Genomic DNA, 27,534 nt, shown 5'->3' with positions numbered 1-27,534 from the left:
TTTCTTGAAACAGGAAAAAGTCATTTATTTCAATATACATCGCATTTAAAACTATATAACATTATTTGATTCTCGAATTTTTACACAGCTCTTATCATGGAAATGTACTGGAGGTTTAGAAAATAAGACCAAGCTCTGAAATAATAATAATAATAATAACAATAATAATAAGATATCCCACTCTTTAATTACTGCATTGATTACTTGTTCTTTTTTTTCCACATAAAAGAAATGATAGCTTCATACATTAGTTTTGTTCTTTATAAAAGAAAAAGCATACCTTTTCAAAGTGAGTTTATATGTTTGTTGATGAAAATATAATAAGATTGATCCAAGGTTCTAAATATGTAATGCCTGAGAGACTGCTTTACGTCAGAGCAGATGGATATACTGTAATGAGAACATTTGTCACTGCTGCTCGGAGGTCCGTGTTAGAAACATCAGAGCATTCAGATGTACAAACAGGTATATTGTAAGTAAGGAAGATACTTTGTAGACTGTCACTGCAATGGAAGCAGCCTGATGAGCAGAAAGGAAGGCAAGAGAAAAATCATACCAGACCGGGAACAAAATATCCGCTCCCGCCTGAAAGTACCAGCAGAGACAGAGATGGAAACGATTTAGTGTAAACACATATCAACACACTCTTTCAAACAGCCTGAAACTGCAATTTAAATAGTTACGGGTTTTTAATTGTGCACGGCCGTTGCAAATAGTAGTCACCATATTGCACTATAACATTTGTGAGGAAGAGGGGGAAAAACGGTGGGAAACAGTTGGCCTGTATTCCTGTAGACCAGCTCCTGAGAAGGCCTCTGGTTCAAATCAAATTACACAAATTGTGGCTTGCTATTGAGAGCGCTGAGCAACGAGAGGTCAACTCTCCATTAGGAGGACTTTCGAGACCTGACAGCGATGACGGGGGAATCCCTTTTATCCAAATCAGCGTGCAGCGAGGTCCTCGGAGAAAGCTCATCACGTCGTCATGGCGCAACAGTAAAGGCAACAGGCACAGCCCATTACCGTAGCTCGGTGGAACCTCCGCCCCCACCTCACAAAGTGATGCAGAATTACACATTCGTTGCCATTAAAAGCATGAAGGAATCTCATATAAAAGTTGTGTGTTTCAGTTTTTGCTTTAGCGGGACTGGTGCCCTGGTGAAGATCGGTTTACAGTTCCCAGATGTAGCGCTGAGCATGGTTATTACCAGAATCATCCTTATTTACACGCTGATCATGACTTACATTCTTTTGAGTTATCCGAGTTCAGTGGGAGCTTGGCCACAAATGTAGGAAGCCCGCTGAAGCATAGAAAATATGTCACAAGTGCTTTCATTTACACCTAAAGCAACAAAACGAACGAGGAGGCCTGTGCTGAGTTTGCGATGCTATTGACGACTGCTGCACGATTCAAAAACGGTTCAAAATCTATTATTGCCTGCTCGTACCGTGTCCCCTCCAGCACCTCTGCAGACACGCAGGCGTTCGTGAATCACTGATTGAATCATTTGTGGTGGGCACTGAAAGACACTTTGATTCCCGGCGTCTCTCAGGAACAAGATCAAATCGTCCGTCTGCGGCTTCTCGTCCTGTCCGTCTCCTCTGTGATGGCGTTATTCTGAAGCCATGCTTAGCGGGTACAATCACAGCCATTAAGGTTTACTAGAGCAGTGTTGCACTCGCTTCGTACACAGCCGAGGATCTGTCAGTTGCATATGCTCTTGTTGTTGCAGACTGTGTGCTTTCGGTTTCGGTGATAATCTGAGGTCAGATGCCCGCCTTGTCGCTGTAGAAGGGCGTCACGTGAAACATGTAGCAGTGTGTGCAAACCCTGACCGGCTTCACCTGGCCGTATCGAGGCAACGGGGCGGAATGGGAAGAGCAGCGAGAGCAGAAGATCTGAAATTACACAACATGTGCCGTATTAGTCAGCATTTACATAGCACTGTCGCACACGGTATGGATAATTAATTTGCACATTAAACTGAGAATCCTGCCCGCGGTGCACCTCGAGGCTACGGCCGTACCTTTCCACAGCTCCTACAGTGATGCTTCCTGCGGATGACGGTGAAAGGAGCCTTGCAGGCGATGCAGGAGTTGCAGGCCTCATCGGGGACCCAGTCGGGAGGGTCTACGAGAAACAATAAACACAAAAGCAGACCTGTCACGGGGCTGAACGTCGGCTGAGAAAAGGGAAAAGTAACAGGCTGTCAACTCGACTAAACTCTGCGTGGGACTGTGTTTGTGGATTTGCCGACCTTCGAACTGCCCCTCCCGGGCCTTGGCTGCCAATTCCGATGAGGAAATGGTCTCCTGACACAGAGCGCAGTCCTCGAGCACCGCACTGCGCAGAACGGGACCCGCTGGATGCGATGAAAGAAGAAGAAAAACAGGGTAAAGTTTGATTGATTGTCGTCTACGTTGAAAGCTCTGTTGCGGAGTCACGGCTCAGTTAGAGAGAAGAGCTGAGGCAGGTGAAAAGGATTTGCAGTAGACATGACGTGAAGTGATTCAAAAGGCTTTAGTAGTGATTTTTTTTTATTATCGTTCAAAGGCGGCAAGGATACGAGCTACTAATTTCACATTGACTGTGACATACTTAGAAGAAATCTTTTCAGTTTCACTCAATTAGTTTATTAGGTCCAATTGTTTTGGCCACTTGGGGGCACCACACCCATCATCATTCATTTGGATTCTGATAAAAGCTCACAGTTAAACTACAAAAGGCAGTTTTGGATTCTTCCTGTGTTATACTAAGACGACCAATACCATTCACACTTCCTCACCTTTCTTTTGCTTATCATTGTCTCCCTCCTCACACTTGGTTGCCATGACTTCAAACAGAGTCTTGAGAATGCCGCGAAGGTCGCTGGCGTAGTTGGTCTGCAGCTGATCGGCAACACCTGCGTCACACAAAAACCATCACGGATGTCAGTCCGAGAGAGACGCTGAGAGGTGCGGGGACTAAGAGAGGAACGGCCTTTTACCAGATATACAGACGAAGAGGCGGTGGATGAGGTCGCTGCTGCTGTGGAAACGCGATCGGATCTTGTTCCTGGCCGCCACCTTGGCGTTGTGCAGGGCCAGCTGGATCTCCTGGTGGTCCGGGTCTTCGGATGTCCCCGAGCTGGGGGTCAGACTGCTGACGGGGCTGCAGGGAGCAATGACAAAAAGGAAAAGGATGATCGTTTCACATTTTTTCCCCAACTGTGCACATCCATCCACATTTGCATGAATGAAAAGATGTGAAGGGAAGGTTGAAAAGGAAGCAAATACACAATGTCTTTTCCATGTTGCAGATATACATAAAACACTGCATTAACACGGAAACATACTGTACATCTAACTAAATCTCAGTGTTAAGATGCTAAAAGATTATTATTATTAATATGGATATGGATAATTACTGCTGAAATATGAGAAGGAAGAAAATACAAACACGTGACAGCGACACAGGCTTTGAAGAACAATTAGTTACCTGGGAGTATACGAACTGCTTGACAGACTACATGTGGTGACCGACACGCTGTCGCAGTCACTACCTGACACAGAGCTGAGGGGAGAGTTCTGAAAACTAAAAACAACCAAATAAACAGAAAAAAAAGAAGAGAGAAATAAATATGTAATGGTTAAACAAACATAAAGGGATTAAATTATGGGAAAATAAAAAGATGATTCATGAAAGAATAACATGAAATGAAATAATGCAAAACAAAGCAAACTGATGCTTTCATAGAAGATGATGTGATGCTCATACTGAGGCAACACGTGATATGAGACAAACTCAACATTAACTAAAAATTACAGCACACCTGGAGCTTCTCCTGCTGTCCTCTTTGGTGTCCCTCTTCACATCTTTACTTTCTGCCTTGTCCTTATCCGTCTCCTTCTCCCTCTGTCGGCCTGCGCCGGCGGGCCTCCTATCGGTCCTCAGCTGGTGGTTGCACGGGGAGGCTCCGTCCCCTCTGCTCGAGCTATAGTCCTGAGTGTGATGCCCCAGCTCCGGAGCCGCCACCACCAGACACTCCTCGCAGAGCTGGGAATTCGAATCTTCTTCCGGCGGCTCCTCGGAGCAGAGGGAAGAAGGGGGAGTCAGCTGCGCGACTTCACCCTTACCGTGAGGATCGTGACCGCGCGGCGGCAGCCGGCAAGCGGAGGACTGGATGACGGCGCCGGGAGCCGGGCTCTTACAATGCCTGTCCAGCCCCAGGGCGAGGCCCAGCCCGAGTCCAGCGGTCTCCGTGGTGATGCCGTCGTCGTGGCTGTCCTCGCAGCTCCCGCAGCAGACGCAGGAGTTGAGCAGGCAGTGAGTGGCCACCAGGGGGCCGCAGGGCTCAATCTCGGAGGGAGCGGGCCGAGGCAGCAGCAGCTTGTCCACAGCCAGCTCCGTCAGGCTGGGCGAGCGAGGGTTGAAGATGACCGTGGCGGACAGTTTCATCCCTCCCATGCGATGGGCGATGACCTCGGCCGTTTCGGACGTCGTGCCTTCTAAGCCCATCTCCCACCCGTTGGTGTAAGGCAGAGGTTCGGAACCCGGGGCGGAGGTGCACGGGGGTCGCTTTGCAGCGGGACAGTGTGCGTTCAGGCTGTGCGGCTGCGGGCAAGGCTGCTCGGACGTCGCCTCAGAGTACCAGCCGTTCCTGACGGGGTCTGGCCGCGGTCCGCTGGGCTTGCGTTGCACAGGGCGAACGGACTCTTTGGGAGGGGAGACGACACAACTGCAAGCCTCTCTTGAAATGCTGGTGATGCCTTCTCCTGCTGCGTCCAGGTCCTCCATGAAGAAGACCCTGTCCTCCTCCTCCACATAGATGCCTGTCCTTCCTCGGCTCCCGATGACCCTGCGCGGTGAGGCCTCAGTGCTGGAAGCCGCGCTGGAGTTTCCTCGGTTCGGACCGTGTGCTGGGGACTGTCCCTGGCTGGGGGGAGACAGCAGAGTGGACATCTCATCTCCCACACGGTACACCATCATGTTGAGCTGCTCCAGCTCCTCCTCGTCGTACTGCATGGAGCAGGCCAGCTCGGCCTCCTCCGCCTCCTCGCAGAGGAGGCCCTGCTCCTGCTCCTCCTCTCCCCTCTCAGTTTCCACCTCCTCCCAACCTTTTTCCACTTCCGCCAACTCCTCCTCCTGGCCGGGACAGACAAACACAGGCAGCTGCTCCTCTTCCCCCTCACTCTCCCCCTTTGAGGTGTCATTAGCGGGGCAGCTCGATGAGTGGTTCTCTTGGGCTGGAGCCGGAGCGCCGTTAGCAGCCAGCCCCTGGCTTGTGGACAACTCCCCATCCTGAGAAATACACAGGTTCCTCTCCAGCGTTATCAACTCCTCCTCAGTCAGGGTCTGCAGCAGGTCTCTGTAAAAAAGCACCATAAGATAGCTGTAGCATCACGATGGAGGAATTCTTTTCTTTTGTGACGTTTGATATCCACAGCACGTACCTTATTTTCTTCAATAAAGTGCGAAAAGGCCTGAAGAGCTCGGACATGTCCTCTGATTTTTGGTCTAGGTTGAGAGGTCCCTCTGAATACACAACCAGCCCACTGAAAGATATGTTTAGAAAACTGTAAGAGGGTGGAAATAAGTGGAAGACAAAAGAGGTTGGTGGAAGTGCAGGCAACGCTTACCACACAATGGCCAGTCGGGGAATTGTAAACATCAGTGCGGGTTCATAGTCATCGATCATATCCTGTGTGAGATAGCCCAGCTTTAAGGCCCTGAGACAAGGGAGAGAGGAAAACATGATAAAAATAACGAACCACGTCATCCCCACGCATTTGTTTGGAGTGTAATTAATTTCAACTAAAGTCGGCAGCTCTATAGCTCGTTATTTTTCAAGTGTGTTTGTCACTCTGTAAATTCACCTCTCCACAGTCTCACAGAAGAGCACAATCACCTCCTGCTGCACATAGTATTCTTTGGGAGACTTCACAGGCACCATGGCTGACACATAGCTGGCGAGGGAAGAAAAGTGGATTGTGATGACATTTGCTGCCGTTTGTTGAATGTTTTTTTGGCAAAATCCTTTCGCTGGATTATAAATGCGGATTAATCTCGCCGATATGATAAATCGCAATGTCCCTCGTTTTACCTGAGCTCAAACTCGGCAAAGAGACTGTCGAAATGTCGCAGTGCGTCCTTCATGCGGTCCGTGTACAGGTTGAGGTCTCTCAGGGCCTGGTCTCTGGTGATGTTGCGCACCTCCTCCAGGCTGCGGGTGAGGTCCTTAGCCAGGGGTCTCATCGCTATGCTCTCTATCTCCCTGTTCATGATGATGGAGCCCGCGGCCAAGCACTGGACGGGGAACAAGCGGATCATCAATCACCCAGGGACAGAGGATTAAATCGTGAAAACGGTGTTTATAATGGCACAGTGTTTAAGACTTGTGTGAGGTTGTTTTTTTTTTCTAGCGTGATGCTGCGGGGAATACACTACCTCAGCCCCAAACCACAGCTGCCCTGCCAAGTTGTCATGACGAATCTCCTCGGGGAACTTGACACAGAAGTCTCTGTTGGCCCGGTCGTTGGGGATACATTCATCCATGATCTGACTGATAATGTTCAACACGTTGTCCTGCAGATGAACACAAGAGTGACAGAGCACAAAATTGAACAAACTAGTTGGAGGGACAAACAACGGCGAGTAGAAATGGGAATTTTTTTCCAGCTAGTGTATGGCTGACGTCGGTCAATAATCCACGCTTAAATGTTTGTCACCCTTTCGAGAAGGAGGCCGTTATGTTGCGGTGCTTGAAGACCATTGATTAGGATGAGAAGGAAAACAATTTGACAAGTACATGAGAGCATTAAGGCCCTCGCAGCGACATTCTCCGTTAATGAAAACATTGAACTGAAGCCCATAATTCCAGCAGTGAAAACGCAGTGTCACACACAACAAGAGCTAATCAAGAGCTTATGTGCCGCTGGCATGTACAACAGCCATAACAATGACTTACAATGAGCCTTTCACTCCGCCGCAGCTGCACTGTGCACTGTAATCTTGTCAGGCACAGCACTGCGTCTTTCTCTGCTCGCCCCGAGGAGAAAGATTAAAAAGCTTTGAGAGGGAGAGCTTAACCACTGATTCCTCCATGGCTGCGTGCTGCATATGTGTCTTGGCCTGGCCTGAAAGCCGCCACCACCCCCCCGATCTGTGAGCATGTCAGACTTTTATGTGATACCTCTGTGTCTGTCTGACGAAAGATAGGCAGCTATCATTATATCAGGATGAAAAAAAAAATTTTAAAAAAAGGACGTTCCGTCTCTGACCCTTCTCGTCTTTGTACGAGCAGCCGCGCCGACATGACACGAGCAGCATGCCAGCGACCCCCGCAGAGGTCCATGAATGAGAGCTGATAGTCGCGGGGGCAGGTTCAAGAGCAACAATTTGGCTTGAATGCACTTGCCGTCTATTCTTGGGGCCTCGGGGCTGCGGGGCATCACGCTGCTAAACTCCTCGTCCAAAAACCCTCAAACGCCCGGGAGGCATGCCATTCTTAAAAAAGGCCTCCTCCCTGGGCTTATAAGTGCTCGGCTGTTCAACATTTTCACCGCGTCTCGCAGAGGGACAAAAATCGGACCACTGCGAGTTACAGACAAAAGCTCAGCCCGACCGAGAGTGAAGTGCGCACGGAAAACAAGGTGACAGCTCGGCGGAGAGAAGAAAGACAGAGGGGAAAGAGACAGAACAGTCGGGGATCAAGTGGTGACCTTATTAAGTGTTTCTCCCTGCGCGCCCTGCTGGTGGGAGGAGGGAGGGGGGATACGACACAACGGGCCAGATGAGAACCTCCTCCTCCACTACCTCCAGGTCTCTCAGCGTGATGCGGCACGGCAGCCATCGCTCATGCACAGCCTCGCCCCCTAAGCTCCTCTCAGCCCTGACCTCGTGCAGACCTTAAACAAATGCCTCCATCGCCACATGCACCGACCCCTCTACGGGCTCACGCCTTAAGATTCCTCCGCTTCAGGCTAATAATCACATCCAACCCGATTATTAGTCAGATGACTCAAAGTGTGACAGTTATCTGAACCAACGCTAATCAGATAAATCTAAGGTTATACGAGGCCTCTTTCTAAAGAAGTCGCTCGTATAACCATTTACTAATAGCACATGACATCCAGCGATATCAGCAGAAAGATGAGTGCGTTCACCGACCAATAAAGTCGAGTTATCTCACCTTATCAGTAAAACTGCATCATATAAGCAGGTTTTTGAAAGGCAATGGTCACACCAACCACGCCCGTAGAAACAGAGGGATAAATAAAAATAAATAAAGGCTGTGTATTTTTCATTCTGGGGCCAAAACCGAGGTCCGGTCGGGCGATTATGTGAATGAAAGGAATCCGAAAGGAAATGAAATCAAAGCTCAGAGTCAGTTCAAAGCTCGGGGGGTTGATTTCCCCTCAAATTGCTCCTCTCTCTCTCTCCCGCTATTTTTGTGTATTATTTAAAAGGCGCTGATGAGTTTTGCTTGTTCTCCGCGCTGACCTGACAGGATCGGAACTGGTTGACCAGCAGGGTGCATCTCTGAGGGTCTTTCCTGCCGTCGAGGCTGTCCAGCTCAGTGGCCACCTGGTTGAGCTCTTCATCAGCGTAGTAGAATTGGGCCAGGAGCTGAGGGTCCGTCCTCTGCACGGAAACACAAGGAGAAAACATAATGAGGCCATTTTCAACACTGGTACGGCCGCTGATGAGAAGCAATATAATCAAGGCAGTGCAAAGACCTTTCAAAACAACACGGACGCTTGATAAGAGCTGTAGTTGATGAATGACTTAACCTCTTCTGTTGATATAAAAGGTTATAAAACGGTTGGCTGATACAATTAAAAGCTGCCACAGCTGTGAAATCATCGGTTCTATCTTCACATCTCAAAACAGGTTAATATTTACGGAAGAAATTATGGGTCACGAAAACAAACAGCACTTTTATTCGACCCGAAACGGAACGCGGTGCAGGTTGGAGCCAAGAGATTTAGAGACATGAGAGGAGAGTCACGGGTAAAATCTCACGGGGGGAGTTATGATTAAACTCAAGGCCACTTCAGGGTAGTTTGGTACCAAAGGTGAGATGTTTAATTGGCGCTCCAGATGGGATAGTAGGTCTTTTAAATTAGAATCACTTCAATTTTAAATTCATCTTGTTTTCTGTGTCACGCCATCATGGTCACCTGTTAGTATCTTTTCACTGACACGACTTTAAACACATGCAGATGGGATGTAACGCGGAACATCGACCGGCTGTTCAAACCACACAGCTTCCTGATCTTTTGAGTAGGATGCAAATTACAGACAGTCATTTCTCCATCATCTCAGGACCAGGTCTTTTCATGTTGCATGTCCTGACCGTGTTTAACAACCAGTATTTATTTAATATTTAAGTCTACACCTTTACCTTAATTATACAACTTAAAACGAACTCTAACCTACATCGAGCAACGAAGATATTACAGTTCACTAGCTGAACTTTTCACTTGAGGTCTGTTTCTTACATTACTTTCTATTGTGGTGGAATATTATCAATAAACAGGATGTGAATCTGTTGCGGCAAGTCAGGCAGCTGCTGCTGTGTTTTTATGCGTTTTGTGACTCAATGGGTCACATGTCAAGCAGTGCCTCCAGTGTTTCAAAGGTGGTGTTTGTTTGTTTTTGTTTTTTTCTTTTCATTTTAAAAGCAATTCTCCGGATGACATCGACCGGAGGAGCTGCTGGCGAGAATACACCGAGCATTGTGTGGAGTTCATGTGTGAAACGAGCTTATCTGAGAGGCAACCTTGTTAGGCCTGGCCTAATTGTGTTACGTTCAGTTCAGGATGTTTATCATATTCTATCTTTTTGATAACCCAATGAGCATTTCGTAGAAACATAGACAGTATAGAGTACCTCCCCCTAGCCTGTAGAATCATCTTGCACACTCTATGTTAACACCACACTTTTAAAAGTAGAAAAGCCTCTGAAATTAGTCTCACTAAATGTCTCCTCCCACTCTTAGGCTCCCTTCCATCCAGCAGCACCGTCAGCAATGTCCAAGCTCTCGTTTGCCCAAACTCATCCCTGGTTTACCACCTTAGAATCCTAAACCTGGTTGTTAAGCTCACGGGGTAAGTCAATTATTAATTTTAGCTGCAAAATTCAGCAACAGATGTCACGCAACGGGGAAAACAAGCGACAATAAAGAATGAATAATGTTTCCTGATGTGCTCTGTTACGACTGTTACCAGGTGCTCGGGGGTAGCGCCGAGCAACAATCAATTCAGAGACCCAAATGCTGTGTTTCTACGCCTCTACCCTTGTTTCTACGTGTAATGCTTGAGGGAATTAGGGGGTGCACTTGTTTCTAGCTGTGCAGGAGGAAAAAAAAAATAAAAAAATACATTGTCAGACACGAGCAGCTGCAGTGTGTAGATATCCAGTTTGGTGCTTTTCTATGGGAGGCAGACAAGTCACTGCAAGGATTTAGTGGCTTACTTACAATAACACAGTGTTAGTACAGCCCTGAAGTGTTAACAGGTGGAGCATTTTACAGGTAGCCACCCTCACTTTAATCGGTGAATGCAACTCTGATCTCGTGCAAATAAACGAACCGGAGAAAGCGACGGAGACGAGCGGCGACGGTAGACATTCAAAGGCAATTGAGCACAAACGAGAGGCAATGTAGTCCTGCAACATACGGCCGTCTGTGGGGAGGAAAATAAAATCAGGTAAGTAGGGCACCGCACGGGTCGGGTCAGTTTAACAATGTTTGTTGAGGTATTTATGAGCAAACATATTTATGAGAGCAACACAGATAAAGTTTTGACCTGGTATTTGTGTGGTTAATTAGACCAGACCAGGACAAGGTGTTGACCCGGCCTCCGAATTCACTAGGTCTCAAACTGATCCAAGTATCTGTGGGATGATCCACAGAGGCCCCTCCCCTCAACCCACAGGAACCAAAGTCCACCACTAACAACAATTTGTTGCCACACACCACAGGACACCCTCAGAAGGACCACATCCAATCTCTGATGAGTCACAACTGTTTTGGTCACACAAGGGAGACCTACACAATATTAGGCAGGTGGTCATAATGTTATGCCTGATCAGTGTATAGCGTGAAAGTTTCCAACAATCATGTGAGTACATTGTCTGGCTCTGGTGGAGGATTTGTGTCATTATCTCCCTGCGTTACCCCTCATCGCGGGGAGCACAGCTGCACTAAAAAAGTTAACACAACAACTGTGCATCTGTTACGGCTAGACAAACCGAAACTGAATATCAAGACACCAATTTGCGAATCACAAACTCAGCAAACCTTTCACACGTAGAAACACACACATCCTGGGGCTGCCCTGGGTTAACCGGGAGGTTAATCGTTCTGGAAATGGCAACTACACGCCGACGTGCATCCTCCCAGCAATGCCCCCAGTGATGGCACAGTTTACAAAAAAAAAAACTGCAGCATGACTGTGTAGACTGGGAGAAGGGAGGAGCCAGGGAGGAGGTTAATTTGTCTGGCTCACGCTCGTGTCTGGAAGCGAAGTTCCACAGAACGCTGGTAGTTGCTGAAAACCTCTCGCAGGACTGCCTCCCTTAAGTTTGCAGTGTTTCCTGTGGAGTGATGTGCTCCCCGTGGACCATCGCTTCTCTCTCTCTGAATACGATACCTGGTTCTGTTCCCCTCACTCTATCTCATTAATAATGAAACAAACAGAAAGGAGGAAACACGGAGATATATCCTACTGCTAGGACGCATTGTAGCAGAGAAGGGGAGGGATGGTAGGAATAAACCTCACTAGTTGAACGTAAGTCACATCTTGAGACGCACGGAAATCCTCAACACATGGCGGCTTGAATACAACATTTCCAAACGTGTATTAGCCGGAAGTCCAAAATAGCCGGTTGAATCAGATATGTTGAGTTATAGAAGAGCAGCGCTGGAATGGAGCAGATCAACATTTCTGTTCTTGCCCAAGGCTCCTTCAGCGGCGCAGACACTTGTCAGTAAAACACAAAACCCAGTTTGTTTCTAAACTCAGAACTGGCAGCGTCTCACTTGTCAAACTGCATCCCACCGAGGTAAAATCAATACAGATTCCTGCAAATATTTGCTCTTGTGTGTGAATATAGACATCTCTGCCATGTCATGTTTACTGAATGAGCTGGAAAAGAGGAGCAGAGAGGTCATCTGACCTATATTAACACAGGCAACTCTGACAGTTTACTACTGTGAGTGAAAAAAAAGTGTTTCATGCTCTACTTAACGAGGTCATAAACTCTATAAACTTGAAGCGAGAGCGAAACAGTAGATTATTGCGAGGCAAAACACATTTTTTATTGCATTTGGCGTCCGTTTAATGGGAGCAAATATGAGCGTGTTTTTCTGACTGAGCATGCCTAAGAAGTGAGCTCAAAGGAAATCTTTATTGCATGAGAAGAAACCAAACCCACCACGAGATAGGTGCTTATCTTTCCATCTAAGAGTAACCTCTGAACACGGAGAAAAGCACTGATATCACCAGTCAGGAGACAGATTTATCAGGACAGCTGCTCGTCAGCGACTGAGCCTGTGATACAAATGTCTTGGTGACCAAACAGGAAACAGAAGTGGGCGATAGAGAAAGACCTTTTTTTTTCTTTTTTCCCGGCCCAGGGCACAAGGCGGCCCACGGACAGACGGCATTCAGCTGAAGCATATAGGCCAGAGGAGGAAGAAATGCAGCGTTTGAGACAAGACGCCATCGTATAACCTCCTGCTGCTGCATTCCTCACACAAGGAGGGAACATTCCTGCAGCATTGCATCATGGGGGAAAAGTCAAAGATGGGCTATGGTCACAGCACGCTGGTTTGGTTTTACACCGGCAGCGATGCTTGAGTTGTTTGGTCTACAGGTTTTGTGTACGGAACGATCATTTATCAGAAATGGAAGTACAGTTTTAGCTGCAGCAGCTGTTCTCAAGTTCAAATGTATCCTATTTATTATAGACATCGATCAGGCATAACATTATGACCTCTCCTCCTGAGGGCAACACAATGTTGTTAGTGGGAGGCCCTTTGGGTCCTATGGGCATCCTATCCTGTCAGTGGTTTTAATGTTGTGGCTGATTGTCATATTTGCTAAGCAGAGATTAAAACTACACAGCACCAGTCCTTAGAAATCAGTTGCTACTTGCATTTGTGGCTACAGTAGAGCAAAGCAGTATTGGCATATGCGTGCATAGATAAATAAAACTAAACTAACACCTACATTTCTAATGAGTTTCCATACGAAGTTTGTCCTCATAAAACAGCTTTATCTGCAACATCCTGTCAGCATAGTCTCTTGGAGACAGTATGAGACGTCTCCTTGCTAAACTAACTTCCTCGCATTGGCAGACAAGGCATTTTAGAGTAATACAGACTAGTCCTTTGTCTTTGCAAAGTGATATCCACGGCCTCCTGTGGTAATATTTACCTTGTTACATGGACTGTGAGTCAGTCATGTCAGTTGCTCTAGAAAGCAAAAAAAAAAAAGAGAAAGAAAAAAGGCAAACTATCTGTTGAAACAAGTGCCTGTTTTTATCTGCTTACATAACATATGTTGGCTCACCATAAAGCACTGGCCTTGACATTTACTTAACAAGTAAACGGTTTTTAAGAAAAAAAAAAAAAAAAAAGGGTTTGGTCTTGACTTACAACTATAAAACAGCAACAACCAAAAATCTAGACTGAAAAAAAAAAAGTCACAAAATAACTGACAACTTAAAGTTAACAATGTGGGCTTGCGAGTTGTGTCATCACCTCAATGACAGCTCTACCTTGTGCAAGTGAGGAAATGAATCAGCAGATTCAGCAGATGTCCCCTTGGGCAGGACACTCTCCTCCTATACTCCTGCTGTCTGTTGTCCTGGGTGCTCTGAGTCTCTACCCACTGCGGTCACAAACACATCATTTCAGACTAAGATCCATAAGTTCACCCACACTGACAATTACCGCTAAACCTCCTCAATCACATCATTTCTCTTTGACTCGGTAACACTGCTGCCTCTTTTGTTTAAATCGATAATGAGCAGCGACAGCGTGACTCTTATTGAAACGTGTCAATGAAAGGCGGCTGCTGCTGAACGGTTTCGTCATGCCGGGCCAGCTCTCTCCCTCTCTCTCTCTCTCTCCCTCTCCCCTTCAGCTGCTGATTCTGGGCCTCATTTTCATTCAGACGGTGCAGATGATGACGGCTGTCAGGCTAATGCTTCATGAGCATCCATAGCGTCGGTGCATGCACACCGAGCCCACTTAGGGGACTTCTGTGCCCTCCATACTCTATTCCAGGCTCAATTTGCTGCCTTGTGGCTGCCTTCCAAGGATCAGAGGCAAATTCTGTAGAGGGAAACCAGTTCACTCCGCTTCATTCAGTCAGCTGGCAGACTGGCAAAAGAGCAGCCGGGAACAGTTCATCACCTTATTTATTATTCAGGACTCAGCATAAAACTAAAGGCAAGAGCGAGCCAATCGCGTTTGTAACGAGCACGGAAGCTTCCATGACTGTAATTGACATTAGGGCTCGGCAGAATAAATAACAAAATCTTTCTAAGAATGCGGCGCCGAACAAGTGCGGCTGTGTTGAGTCATTTCTTTTTTCGCGTTCGGCTCGCATGAGGAGTTTCCCTCCCTGCCGCCGCAGCTACAGGGTTACCGACGGTGACTTTTAAACCATAAATTCTTTTCTGAGATCTCCGATTATATAAATGCGAAACCGAATTAAGAGAATTTCTGCGCTAACCACCCTAAAGTTGATTGGGATCCACGGAAGACAACGGATTTAAATCAGTTCCCCTGACTCGATATATTCAGAGTGGTCTGCCCATCTGGACTGATGATGGCATAATCTGCACGCTCGCCTCCTCTCCGAGGGTTGGTCTAATCCGTCGTTCGGACCACGGCGATGACCTGTGCGTGTGCTCGACACATGGCGGAGCAGGCTGCTTTTAACACGGGGGGTGGGCACGGAGGATTTAGGCGGCTGCGAGGCGTGTCCAGGATCCCCTGATGGCAGCGTGGTGACAAATTGGGACACCCCTCCGCCCAGTGACAGCGGGGAAGTTCTTATGCAAGAAATAATCTGGTTACACAATCCAGAATTGGCTGTTCACGTCGCGGCCACAGAGGGGAAGGTGTATTTTGGACACATAAATCCACAACTTTTTTTTTTTTTTTTTTTGCCCGAACAACATTTGAGAATGTTAAAGATTAAACAAACCTCGCCGTGTAGCTCCTTCCTGCAGTTTTGAAGGAAGCGCATGATTCACAGTCAAGCTAATTCTGTCCACTTATTGTCATGAGCAGTGACAGAGTGTAGGCACAGGCTCAGACTGTCCCAAATTACAGACAATGACAGCCACGGACGCCAGCTGTACGTGTGTGTGTGTGTGTGTGTGTGTGTGAGGAAACACACACATCTCTGATTGCAGTCAGTGGAGATTACACGTTCGCCGGTAAACTGTGCCGCTGGGATTGAACCTGAAACTGCATCACTAACATGTCGACCCCACTGCAGCATAGCAAAGTATATATATATAAACCTCATCAATCTTTCAAAAAGAGTTTTAGCTATAATACAGCTTTATTATACAGTGAGTAACTTGATTCTGAGATCGTTAATGTTACTGTTTCTGTCATTATCTTTGCACAAATTAAAGGAATACAGTTTCATTATCTTGCTAATCTAACATCACAATGCAATTTGTTTGATCAAGATAGCAAAACCAGTTTGTGGAATGTTTTAAAAGACACTTGTTTCCCAAAGGAAGTCATTACACTCACGGAAACTACAGACGGAGAACATCAGTCTGCTTAATAATGGTTGAACCAGTTGTCTTATCGTCCCAGTCCTAGAAACCACAAAGGAGAAGAAACACTGGAGCTGATAATGAATGGCATCCTCTCGACTGTAACCAAGGCCAGCTTAGACACTTAATGGTTTTCATCAGTGACAATGATGAGAGGATTTTATAAAAGGTGTTTCATCAAACGGTGCGCCATCAATTACCAGGAAAACAACACGTAGACAGGCGTGCGCGCAACCCCCCCCCCCCCATTCAAGGTCAGGACCGATTCCCGGTGGTGAATCTTAAATCTCAGCCTTCATCCACTTCTGCTTTCCTTCAATCATCGCGTCCTCTCACTTCAAGATGGTGGGGCCGTGATTCCCCCAATCCCGCAGTGAATTTAAAAAAGGCTTTCAATCGCCCGGCCTGTCTCAATCTGCACTAGGGTCAGCTCTCTAAATCCCAGCAGCTGACACCAAATCAATTACCACATGGCTGGTGGGTAAGCAGAATGGCACATCCACAGAGAAGTCCAGAAACGGGGCTAAACATGAAGCCGCGGCGGCCGGCGCTCAGCAGTTTGCTGCCCCATCGACTCTGTGCCAAGTGTGCAGAACCTACACTGCAGAAACAAACCCCCTCCCAATGGCCGCAATACCACAGAAAGGCCCGTCATACTCTGCAGCTTAAGGAGCTGTAATTACATGACCTGCCATGATTCACCAAGCATACATCATATAATTTTAGATTTAGATCAGCTTTATAATCGGGGCTGTAGCTAAACTGTCGTCAATTAATCTGGTGATTATAGTATTGATTAGTCGATAAAGGCCAAACAAAGTCAATTAAAACACATGGATATTCAGGTTACAGAAGTATAAATTAAGAAAGGGATCAAATCCTCACATTGGAGAGGCCAAAACTGACCATGATGTTAACTAATCTTTGGATACTTGCAGATTAATAATTTGTCTGCCCTAGATTTGACCCTTTGTTGGCCTCCTGATTGGTTCACTGACCTCCGTCCACAGAGCTACCACACTTTGTCACATTGCCCCATGCAACTGCTGCTAGGTTACACAAACAATAGACAAGCAGGGGTCAACTCATAATTGTGAATTTTCAAAAACCGTAAATTGCATACAGTTGAAGACTGTTCCAGAGTTGGAACGGCAGAGTGGATTTACAGAACGAAAACTGGTGATAAGACTAATGAGTTTACCCTGCTCGTCTAATCTGACAATGACATAAGAAGTTGGGATGTGACAAAGAGTAAGTGTCCTGTGATTGGAGAGGACCAGCAGCCAGGTTCATTTACATGGTATCCACATAAAGAGGAGCATGGCGGACAATTAGTCTCTAGATCATAGCTCTTCTGCAGACCCCTAGGTGGTGCAAAGAGGTACTGCAGGAGGGTCACAAAATATTTGGTTGATTAGACATTTTTTATATATATATCTTTTAACTTTCCCCCACAAATTTTAATTTCTTTAAATACACATTAACATGAATCCAACATATTTTAGTAAAGGGCTAAGGGAAAGCTTATTATTGAATACAAAATGATAATAATGTATATTAATAAATAGCACCAGGTCGGGTTTAATATAGATTAGGCAGGGGGTCCCTACTTAATATCTCCATCAGTTTGGGGTCCTTGGCCTGAAAAATGTTGAAAACCCCTGCTCTAGATTAATCATCTGGTGTACAAAATGTCAGATAACAGTGAACAACTGCACTGCAGAGAAATCACAATGTTACAAAATCGAAAGTGATTTCTTCATAAGACATAACTGGTCCAAACAACAGACCAAAACGCCAAAATACTCACTCACTCAAGTTATATTAACACACTTAATTAATTACAATTATTTATACTAAATATTTTTATTGATTTCTTGTTCATACAATCATTAAATTTGTATTTGTCGATTAAGTAATTGTTTCAGTCTTAGGCGACAGCTCCTTTTTACTAATCATATTATTATTTCAATAGAATTATTAGTTTTGTCGACTGATTATTAACAAGTGAGTTCACGGCCCTTTGTCATCAATGTCACAGATTTTTTTTTTTTTTCAACAGACAGAAAATTACAAAACACCGCAGCTCTGATGACCGGGCCTCCACTTTCCAAACAGATGTTGATAAGTTTGTGTGTCATCACCGACTCTTTGCAGATTTCTTTTCAAATCAGATTCGACTGAGGCATTTTAAGTAGGGCCCACACAGCTGGCAACAAAGAGTAAAAATGTGTTTCTTTGTCGAAACATCAGCTGTCAGTGTGTCAGATTTTCTTCCTGACAGTGTAGACAAACATCTATAAAGCATCTTTTAGAGCGGCTTGACAATGATTTACGACCACGGTAAACACTTTCATGCCTTGTCGTGTCTCGTTCGCATGCATGTTAATGATTTTACACCATTGTTCTCTGCACAGTGCTGATCATTTCATGAGAATTGACCTTAAGCTATTAAATAATACATTAACACACTGCTTGTAGCTTATAAATTATTAACACCCGCTTAGTTTTCTCTGATATTAAACTGACTTTGTTTGGTTTGTGATGTGGTGAATAAACAAAATGTGATGGGCCTTTTTATTATTTTTGTTTACCTCCAAAAGCTCTGTTACAACTTTTCAGTAATTATAAACACATCAGACTATCAAGAGGAAACCTTGTTAACTGGAGTATGATATTTTACTTGTTCCCAAAAATAAAGCTGCATGACAGCAGCCTCTAAACTAAAATTATCACACAGTCCATTTAGATAAGAAGGAGAGCAGAATGGAAGCCGTCCCCACATTCAAACGTAACGAGGCAAATGAGCAGCTTCCTGCAGACGGAGGTGAGTTTATCCGACTCGGAGCGAGCTCTGTGCCTGTCACCCTGACAGATGAGGTGGCGTGGAGCTGAAGGTCGGCTCCTAAATGCAAAGAAGGGGAGCACAGGCTACAGAGGAAGTGCACAGGTTTAGCCTCCCGACATCGCTCTGTCTCTCTCTCTCTCGCCAGCAGTCACTCTGCATCTTTGTGCTGACGAATGAGAGGTGAGGAGACTCAGGCCATTTTGGCTGCTTGGAAACCGGAGCCAGGCCTTTGTTTGGAACTGCAGCGATGTGCAGTGAGGCAGGTTTTTATGAATGCTCGCGTCCTGATTTGAGCAGCTCGAAAGATTGTTTTCTCATCTGCAACTCTACCCCGCGCTACGTCAACGTGACCCGCACACATGCACAAAGTATCCTTTGTAGATACATTGGGAAATAGGGGCCTATTACTAATAATGTAAAACCGGTTAAACCAGTTCAAATGCCTTGAAGGAATGTAAAAAGAAATCCAACCTCGCTCTGGGTGGACGATTACAGCCTCTCCCCGCACATATTGACACAAGATGAGGACATCCATCCTGTCTTACACATTCGTCTTCTTTCCAGCAGTTAGCACTTTGATGGCAGACACAGCCAGAAAAGACAGGTACATTATTTACCACACGGCACCCTCCGAGAGACTGGGAGGGGATTGCATAGCAGAGGCAAAAGAAAGCCCTCTCTGTGGGGCCAATCTGGGGACTGGGAATATCAATATCTCTGCTTCAGTCAAGGGAACACGCTGATTCAACACCTTTCTATCTCCAGTTCAGAAATAAACCGTTTACTGTTGATGCTAAATGACAATGCTATGGAGCGGCCCAACAATAAACGCCTTTAATTGGTACAGAAATATTTTCTCCCTCAGCCAAGACGACAGTATCTTCGCTGCCGCTGACCCTCCTTTCATTGCTGTTGTCTTTTCATGCTGATTGGTGTAATTACAGAGGCTTTTAGCGCACCTCTTTTCTCTCCTTTGAGACATAACTGCTCATTTGAATCCCACAGACTTATGTGTAATTCTGTTAATACCTAGCGTGGCCGTGATTTGGCAGAAAAGGCACTGATGCAACAGCTCAGCGCTCCAGCGACAGTAGTCATTTACGAACGCGACAATACTCCGGTGAACCCCGAACGCTTTGACCTAACTCCAACAATGGACCGCAAAAACGCTGCGACAGCAAACTTGGTTGAACACAGAAAGGGGGAATGACGCAGGTGTGTGTATGTGGCTAAGAGCAGGTGGGTAATATGTAATCAGAGGCCTTTTATCTAAGCCTTGTGTGACATGATTAGGTCTGTTTGATGGCAACTCAGCTGTCTTCTCCAACCAGGAATGCCGACAATTACAAATAAATGTGTTGGCAAACCCTTTAAGGCAGAAAATGTGTCAAGAAACACAACCATGACTGCCTCGCAGTGTAAAGCAGTTATCCAAACCACACTTTTCTGGACCTTTCAATGTAATTAAGTCATTAAAAACACACTCTCTGGACTCTATGACTGCAAGTGTGAGGACAAAAGCGCCACACAGCCAAAGAAAAAAGGTTAAATATAAAACTTAACAAGGATTTAGAGAAACGTTCGCATTCACTCATCCTTAAAGGTGCTGCAGTTGGCATATATTGAACTGTTCATTTACCAAAGCAACCAAGCCTTTAATACTTCCTCTGCTGTGTCAGGCATGTTTCCACACCCTGAGCTTGATTTAAGGAATTGCAGCACGACCGTTGCCGGCTCTCAACCTCGCTAAAAAGTGATGTTTCTGCTCGCCACTTGTGTTGTCTGGGAAGCTTTTATAGGTTTCCCAACCACGTTCTGTGCATTTGCGTCCTCAACAAACTAATGAGACGTACGGAAACGCTACAAAACGTAACCAATCAATCATTTAAACAAGAAGAGAAAAATAATAAGGGAACATTTTTGATAATTAGTCATTCGTTTCAGGCCTTTTTAAACTGCATTATGCTTAAACTATCGTCTTCTATCTGATTGAAAATGTAATATCTGAATAAAACAATGTAAATATATAGATTATTATTATTATTATTGTGTATATATATATAATATAAAATTATGAATCAGTTAACTGAGAGAACAACCAGCACAATCTATAATAATAATAATAATAATAATAATAATAATAATAGTAACTATTAGTTACAGTCCTATAATGCTCTAACTATTTACTTATTTATTTAGTAAAAAATAAATAAACATATTTAAAATCGCGATATCTCGATATTATCATCATTATTATCATCATTATCAAACGCAATCATCATCTGCTTTGTTTCTGACCATGCTGTTATTAGTAAGCACATTTCCACTGAGGCCACATCATGCGCTATAAAATACCAAAATAAAAAAACACCTAAAATCAGTGACAATGTCAGCCGAAGGCAGCAATAGATAAATCAGTGTAAACCAGTGCACACAGCCGGGCTGTGACACTGTTAGCTCTGACTGAGGCTGGAAAACAAAAGACAACAACAAAGGGACAGCGGCTGGTTCATACAGTGCAACATCAGGAACACAGGCTAACGCTAGCAGATGTGTGGCAGTGGTCGGGCTATGGGGCTAGCTCCTCCACAGCTCCAGCTAGGCAGAATAAAATATGACTGACTGCGGGGCTGACACTCAGTGTGGGTCCACGGCAACTTACCTTGGGCTTGTACAGCCACTTTCGGAAGCGGTTCATCGTTACCTCGCCACCTTCCTTTGTCACCGAGCCCTCCTCTCCTCTCCTCTTCTCTACCTGTGTGCCTGACAGTGTCGGCTGCTAAGCTAGCTAGCTCTGGTTGACTGCAAATCGTACAAAACACAGTGTACGGTAAGTTTGCCCTGCACGTCACACCGCGGCTCCCTGCGTCTACAAAGGAGATGGTCGAGGGCAGCGGCTTGTTTCCATCTTCCCCTGAAATCCCGACGTCCGCGGCCAGTCTCCCCCCGCCCGGTCACTTCCAAGTCCCAACGACACAGACAAGCGGAGCTGCTACACCGACGGCTCCGCTGTTCTCTGCCCCTCTAACGATACTTGATGACAGTCACGTTGACAACATTCACCTCCCACTTTACCAGGAAGTGGAGGCGCGTTCAAGTGCTGCTCCCAAACGCCGTAACACCATAGCACCCAACCTCAAAAATGAAAAGTAAAATATGACTAATAATCACTACGAATTATTATTATTATTATTATTATTATTATTATTATTATTATTATTATTATTATTATTACAACAGTCGCATAGATGCATTTTATGTTTTTAAGTATACAGCAGCCATGTAGATGCACTCAGCATAACATACATAAGCCATAAGCCATAAATATATATGTAAAAATGTTTACTAAATAAAATCGCTGAATGTCAAAATTAAATGAAATTAATTAATTAATGACGCGTTTTACATTTCTGCTTAAAAACGACTCCAATCATCAGAGCTAAACGTAGACAAAGAGACTGGCCAAGAACCCAAGCAAGTGAAACAGACACCCTATTATGTGCATTTGTTTATTCAAGAAATTTACATCTGTCAGTTGTAAAAGTGAGTAAACTCCTGTTTTATAATGACCCCCTTGTGCAGTAAACATAGCAATAAATTAAAATCCACTGATGTTTTGAATAATGTTTATGCAATGTAGAAAATTCTGAAGGTCACAAATGTGTTTAATTAGCACTACTGTATATGTCCCAGAAAGATTGAGGGGATGAATGTAATAACAGCCTCTTTGTGTCAGACTTCATAGATGTATCATGTTGCACAATCAAGTATATCAGCATGAAATTGAATTTTTTCCCTGGTAAAACTTTCCTAACTCGAGGCACATTTACCTGGTTATAGAGTTTTCTGCTGGTCATCATGGAGTTTACTCTAGAACAAGACTGCAGTTATTCAGACTTTCCGTGAACCTTTTTCTTAAATTTAAACCTGAAAGTGCTTTCAATGTCAGATTATTTAAAGAAAATATCTTAAAAAAGTAGCCTACATTTGTGACAACACAATGCCAGACCAATGACTTTGTTTACGCATCCGCATGAAAACAAAATCAGATTATGTTAATCAGATTAAGGCAGGAAGTCAGATGATGCATTGCGAGGCCACTCTAAAACCCTTGTTTGCATGTGATTTGTTCCGTAATCAGCTTTTCCCCCAATAACACTCCTCAAAACCCAGATGTTAAACAAGTCACTTTCGCATCTGAAGAATGTCCTTCGGTTGTTTGCGGGAAAAAAAGAAAAGAAAAACATTTAAAAAAAAAAAAAAAAAAAAAACACTCATGGCTGCTACCTTGAAAGCATTTCACAGTTTTTGTTATAATCATCATGTCAGTTGGATTATTCTGTGGTTTTCCTGACATTTCCAACAGCACATGAAGGCACCACAGGGTTTGCACAGACGTCACATCGCGCTACGTCATAATTATTGTTATGGCAGCCAACAAAGGATCAAGATGCCACACTGTTAATCTGCACAGATTAAGACCAGGGCTGCTTGTATATGTTGCACAAAATAAATCAATAATAAAACACCCCCCATCAGTGCAAATAAAGGCGTCGATTCTTGTTTTTGTACAGTATTAAATTAACGCTTCGAGCTGGGTTGCGTTTCTGTTTACGACTGTTTAGTGTTGCCAAGCAACGGATGGCAATGACTGGGGATAAACACAAAGCGCTCAGCGGATTTTCTTATGGAAATATTACTTTTTATAAATCTAGGCTTGTTTAATAGTAACCACTTTGGTCTCGGGTTATTTTTACACAGTCTGTGAGTTTTAATTGCCGGCTTTTCTGGTGGATTTGCAATGGCATCAAGCTATGGATCACTTGTAAAGCAAGCCATTGTGCTGCTGGATAAATTCAAAGCTGGCAGACAGTGTCTGGATGACTTTATAGAAGATGCTTCAAAGGATCTGCAGGTACAGTGGGGAACACTCAGATCAGCATCCGTGACAGGCTTGTGCTGCAACTTGTTTTTAAGAATCCATTCATCCATTTCCGTGGGCCACAAAATTAAGAAAATAAAATAGCAAAATAAAATAGCAGAGCATGGCTTGCTCATCATTCATAGAGATGAACAGTATTTCTCTGGTGTCAATATGTTTATATTTCTGTGATAACTGTGATACAGATGTGATGTGACATTGGTTCCTGTTCTATTGTGCCTTACCTCCTGCATATAAAATATTTTTAAAAAATAACCTCACCTTTATTATTTGCTGCAGACCATGGATCCTTTGCAAAAGAAGTTCATCCTTGATGCTATATATGGATGTGTCGAACAAAAAAAATTGCTGGATGTAGTTGTCACTCCCTTCTTCGGGCAAAATGGGAAATGCTTATCCAGAGGTGACCGCAGCCAGTTTGTCAGTAAGTAATAAATTATTAACTGGACCTGATGGTTAATTATGTATCGTCTTCATAAAACAAGACTTCCACTGATGTGTTTATAACTCTCCGTCGCTCCTCAGTTATCTGTTACCTCGCTACATTTGTTCTTGACGACCTTGGGTTTCAGCAGTTTAGTAACATTGTTAAATCCCTGGACATCAAGAAGATGCACGCAGTAAGAACCACCGTTTTCTGAACACATGATGGTTAATGCACTGGAAACAAATAGCAATATCAGTGCCTCTCCTGTGAAGAACTCTATGTAAGGGTGTTTTGTTTTTGTCAGTTCTTGAGTTTCTTCTTCTCGAACCTCACCACCTGGATACAAGTGCAGTGGAACGGCATCTATGACTCCGCCTTCGTGGAGGAACACTGGATTGGTCCCCTGCTTCGGTGAGAAAACAAAAGTACAGGCAAATGTTTCATGCGACAAGTTATTCCAGAGTCAAACAGCCAAAATATGTCTCTGTGCGTCCTTTAGATGGCGCCCTGAGATTGATATTCTCGTGGACCAGCTCGCTGTCAAAATATCTCAAGGGAGCCAGATCAAGAAAGCGCCGATCAAAACCACGCAGCCGCAAGAGTTCTCCCTCACCAGGCCTAAACCTCGACCTCTGCCAATGCCTGAGCTCATCCCACAGCAGGAAAAATCCAAACCAGTCAGTCCCACAGTTTTACTCTCGTATTAGAGTGTGCTGCATTGTGGTTTCCATAAGCAATATGTCCTCCAAGACAGCATACGTCATTCTGCTGTAAACTGTGGGTGGGCTTTTGTTTTTAATAGGTACCAGAAAGCACCTACAAGCCTCCGAAGGAGATGGAGACTCTAGAGGAGGTCAAACAAAAGAACCATCAAAAGGCTCAGGTACTAATCACCAGCGTATCCAACAAATCATATAACAATATAATATGGCCATGAATTTCCAGCCTTACTGGATCACATTGTAATTAATTCTTGTCTGTTTTTCACCCAAGGAATTGCTGTATGAGGCGAATACGAAACAGTTCAGCTGTGTAAAGCCACAGAAGTCTGAGCACACAAAGGTAGGGGCTAGTTTATATGGAGGTTCACATGAATGATACTGAAAGAAATAAAATAGGGAGTCCTCCACCTTTTGCTCTTTGCTCCCCACATTTCTGCTGAATCACCATTTATTTTGCAGAGGGCGATTTCCCAAATTGAGGAAGACCTGGGTTCAAAGCTCAAATTTAATTCTGTTCATTCCTCGGGAACTCCTTCCACTAACAAGGTGAGATCTAATAGTTTCATTTGCTTCAGTGGATCAGTCTTCAGGGTAACTTTGTAAGAATCAGCTCACGTAGGTGTAATATTCGCTGGCATGTGTTCGTTTCTCTGTTTCCAAGAGCTGCAGCATCAAGCTCAACAACGCAGCCATCCTGAGGAGGGAGGCGCTGTATGCACGCCAGGTGGAGGAGGAGCTGCAGAGGTACGGCATCTGGACGAGACACCACGGGGACGAAGGGATGCTCCGGCGGGCTGAATGACAAGAGCTTTTTGTGTGCGTGTGAACAGAATAGAGCGACTGGCGCAAGGCGCCCGCGAGCCCTCGTCGTTCCTGCGGTGGCAGCAGGAGATGCTCGAGAAGGACCTCCAGGAGAAGCTGAACAGGATTGAGCGCAGGTACCTGGAGGGGCGCATCACCGACGAGGAGGTGGCTCTGGCTCGCCAGCGAATGATGGAACGTAACCAGAAGACTGCACAGCAGCAGAAAGAAGAGGTGGGTAAAGGCCACGAGACAACTTGTAAGAAACTGTTTTACAAAAGACAAGAAAAAAAAAGGCTCCCTGCAAACTTTAAAGGAACTATTTTAAGCGGCATAAAAAATGTGTTAAGCTTTGTTTGCTTCTTTTCTAGACAGCCAAGCTGATGCAAAGATATGCAGAGAAAAGGCTGCGGGAGGAAAAAGTAATGAGAGACTTGGTCCAACAAGTGGCAGAGGGCCACAAGAATTCAAAGGCTGCTAAAGAGAAGATACAGAAATTGAAGCAAAGCATAGGTACGCCTCCTCATTTCGAGTGACACAAAGAGCATTTTTTTATGGTTTCCTTTCTATTCTCATCAATTTCATGCAAATTACACAGTGAAAGAAGTCTCAGAACAAAGTCAGGAGCTCCTTCGTCAAGCGCTGGAGAAGGCGCAGGCAGAGCTGAGCAGAAAATTTGAAATCATCCTCGAAATTCGCTGCATTGAGTCCCTTCCTCACATCAGAAGCAAGAATTTCGACGAAACGGAGGTGAGTGAAAGAAAGGGAGGGCGTCATTTTACAATGCACACCCTCTCATTGATTTCTTGGCCACGGTTTAACCGCCCCATGTCAGGCCGCAGGCCACGAGCTGCTGGGGGAGATGTCCCTGGCCGAGCTGAAGGAGCGGCTGGCCTTTCTGAAGGAGGCAGAGCGAAGGGAGCAGCAGGAGAAACGGAAGCACATCATGGAGGAGAAGCAGAAAAAGAAGCAGCTGCTGCTGGAGAAGCTGGACGCCATCGAGCTGCACAGGAGGGCGCTGGCGGAGACGGCCACCGTCAGGTCAGGAAAACGTTTGGCTCCGACTTCATTGCGGCCGCGACAAAACGCGGCCCGTAGCAAACACGCAGCAAATATGACACATTCACGGTGGTTCTGACATGTGGCAGGAAAGAGGAGAGGAAAGCCAAGCTGGATTTCCTTCAGCAGACCGTGGATCAAGATGAGACCATCCTGGCTCTGAGGAAGAAGCTCGAGGAGAAAAAACAAGAGCGTCAAAGGCTGAAGCAAATGGAAAGCAACAAGGCCTCTAAACAGACATCAGCGCAACAGACACACAACCAAGTGAGTGTGAAGTCTAAAGAACATTCATTTTCAATAGTAGTAGCAGTAAATAACTTTCCTCTGTCTCCTTTTGCCAGAGAAAGGAGAAAAGCTGGGAGGAACTGGAGCAGAGCTTAGCGAGCTACATCCAGGATGCTCCTTAGATGTAAGACAATAATATGTGTAGTTTTATGAATTTTAGGAATAACAGAATATAGAATAATAATAAACAGTTCGTCTTCTGTCAAATCTTCTTGACACATTTGCCATTAAAACAGTTTCAACGGTTTCCAATCGCTGTCATTTCTGACTTCCCTGCACAGTGAAGACATGCAACTTGATGAATATCACAGCCATTATTTATCGTAGTTGCAAAACTAATATAATTGTTGGTCCGATGTCTGTTATTGTACGTCCAGTAAATATCACCAGGGTTTCACTTCTCTGCCCACACTTGTGGGCATGAAGGGGGAAGCGGACCTTGAACTCATGACTCACAAGAAATTTTCCCTTCCTCAGAACATTAATACTTCTGTGTATATTTCGGTGACAAGTTACTGTACTAAATGTCTCTCATCACTACTGGGAGTATAAAGAGTCACCCGCAAATGGGGAAATCCACAAAAAATACAGAAGTACTTCAGGAACAAAGATTAGGCATTTAACAGACCTCTCTGCAAACAGACACTTCACAAA

At 45.0% G+C, this 27,534-nt stretch overlaps 2 protein-coding genes across 3 annotated transcripts; one reads left to right on the top strand and one right to left on the bottom strand.

The window, feature by feature from the left end:
• Positions 1–21,695, bottom strand: zfyve28 (zinc finger, FYVE domain containing 28). Of its 2 annotated transcripts, XM_047611446.1 has the most exons (14): positions 21,307–21,694; positions 8,483–8,623; positions 6,428–6,565; positions 6,084–6,286; positions 5,857–5,946; positions 5,620–5,709; positions 5,434–5,535; positions 3,813–5,348; positions 3,479–3,574; positions 2,988–3,151; positions 2,787–2,903; positions 2,259–2,363; positions 2,028–2,131; positions 1–1,899 (listed from the first exon to the last, which is right to left on the bottom strand). In XM_047611446.1, exons 1-14 carry the CDS (start codon positions 21,340–21,342, stop codon positions 1,768–1,770), a joined length of 3,054 nt encoding a protein of 1,017 aa, XP_047467402.1. In that variant the 5' UTR covers positions 21,343–21,694; the 3' UTR covers positions 1–1,767. The 2 variants fall into 2 exon arrangements, with proteins under 2 accessions (XP_047467402.1, XP_047467403.1); XM_047611447.1 differs by lacking the exon at positions 3,479–3,574 and having other exon boundaries at positions 21,307–21,695.
• A 1,593-nt stretch (positions 21,696–23,288) lies between these two features.
• On the top strand, positions 23,289–27,127 carry cfap99 (cilia and flagella associated protein 99). The gene is made up of 15 exons (XM_047610204.1): positions 23,289–23,559; positions 23,866–24,010; positions 24,112–24,206; positions 24,318–24,424; positions 24,513–24,690; positions 24,816–24,896; positions 25,007–25,075; positions 25,195–25,281; positions 25,397–25,479; positions 25,566–25,770; positions 25,908–26,049; positions 26,135–26,286; positions 26,372–26,577; positions 26,685–26,859; positions 26,937–27,127. The coding sequence occupies exons 1-15, from the start codon at positions 23,446–23,448 to the stop codon at positions 27,000–27,002; spliced, it is 1,905 nt and encodes a 634-aa protein (XP_047466160.1). The 5' UTR covers positions 23,289–23,445; the 3' UTR covers positions 27,003–27,127.
• Positions 27,128–27,534: the final 407 nt, after the last annotated feature.

The sequence above is a fragment of the Mugil cephalus genome, chromosome 17, assembly GCF_022458985.1.
Source record: "Mugil cephalus isolate CIBA_MC_2020 chromosome 17, CIBA_Mcephalus_1.1, whole genome shotgun sequence".
In the NCBI taxonomy this organism is placed as follows: domain Eukaryota; kingdom Metazoa; phylum Chordata; class Actinopteri; order Mugiliformes; family Mugilidae; genus Mugil; species Mugil cephalus.
The sequence above is the reverse complement of the archived record's forward strand: the minus strand, read 5'-3'. Positions and strand labels throughout refer to the sequence as shown.

What these genes read in the sequence shown, in the direction of transcription:
- zfyve28 (XM_047611446.1), bottom strand. Translation starts at nt 21,342, where the DNA reads ATGAACCGCTTCCGAAAGTGGCTGTACAAGCCCAAG. An exon ending in AGCTGTGGTTTGGGGCTGAG is followed by an intron (nt 6,287 to 6,427) that starts GTAGTGTATTCC and finishes TTCCCCGTCCAG; the next exon opens with TGCTTGGCCGCGGGCTCCAT. An exon ending in CCTCTTCGTCTGTATATCTG is followed by an intron (nt 2,904 to 2,987) that starts GTAAAAGGCCGT and finishes TGTGTGACGCAG; the next exon opens with GTGTTGCCGATCAGCTGCAG.
- cfap99 (XM_047610204.1), top strand. Translation starts at nt 23,446, where the DNA reads ATGGCATCAAGCTATGGATCACTTGTAAAGCAAGCCATTGTGCTGCTG. An exon ending in AGAACCATCAAAAGGCTCAG is followed by an intron (nt 24,897 to 25,006) that starts GTACTAATCACC and finishes TTTTCACCCAAG; the next exon opens with GAATTGCTGTATGAGGCGAA. An exon ending in AGAAGTCTGAGCACACAAAG is followed by an intron (nt 25,076 to 25,194) that starts GTAGGGGCTAGT and finishes TTTATTTTGCAG; the next exon opens with AGGGCGATTTCCCAAATTGA.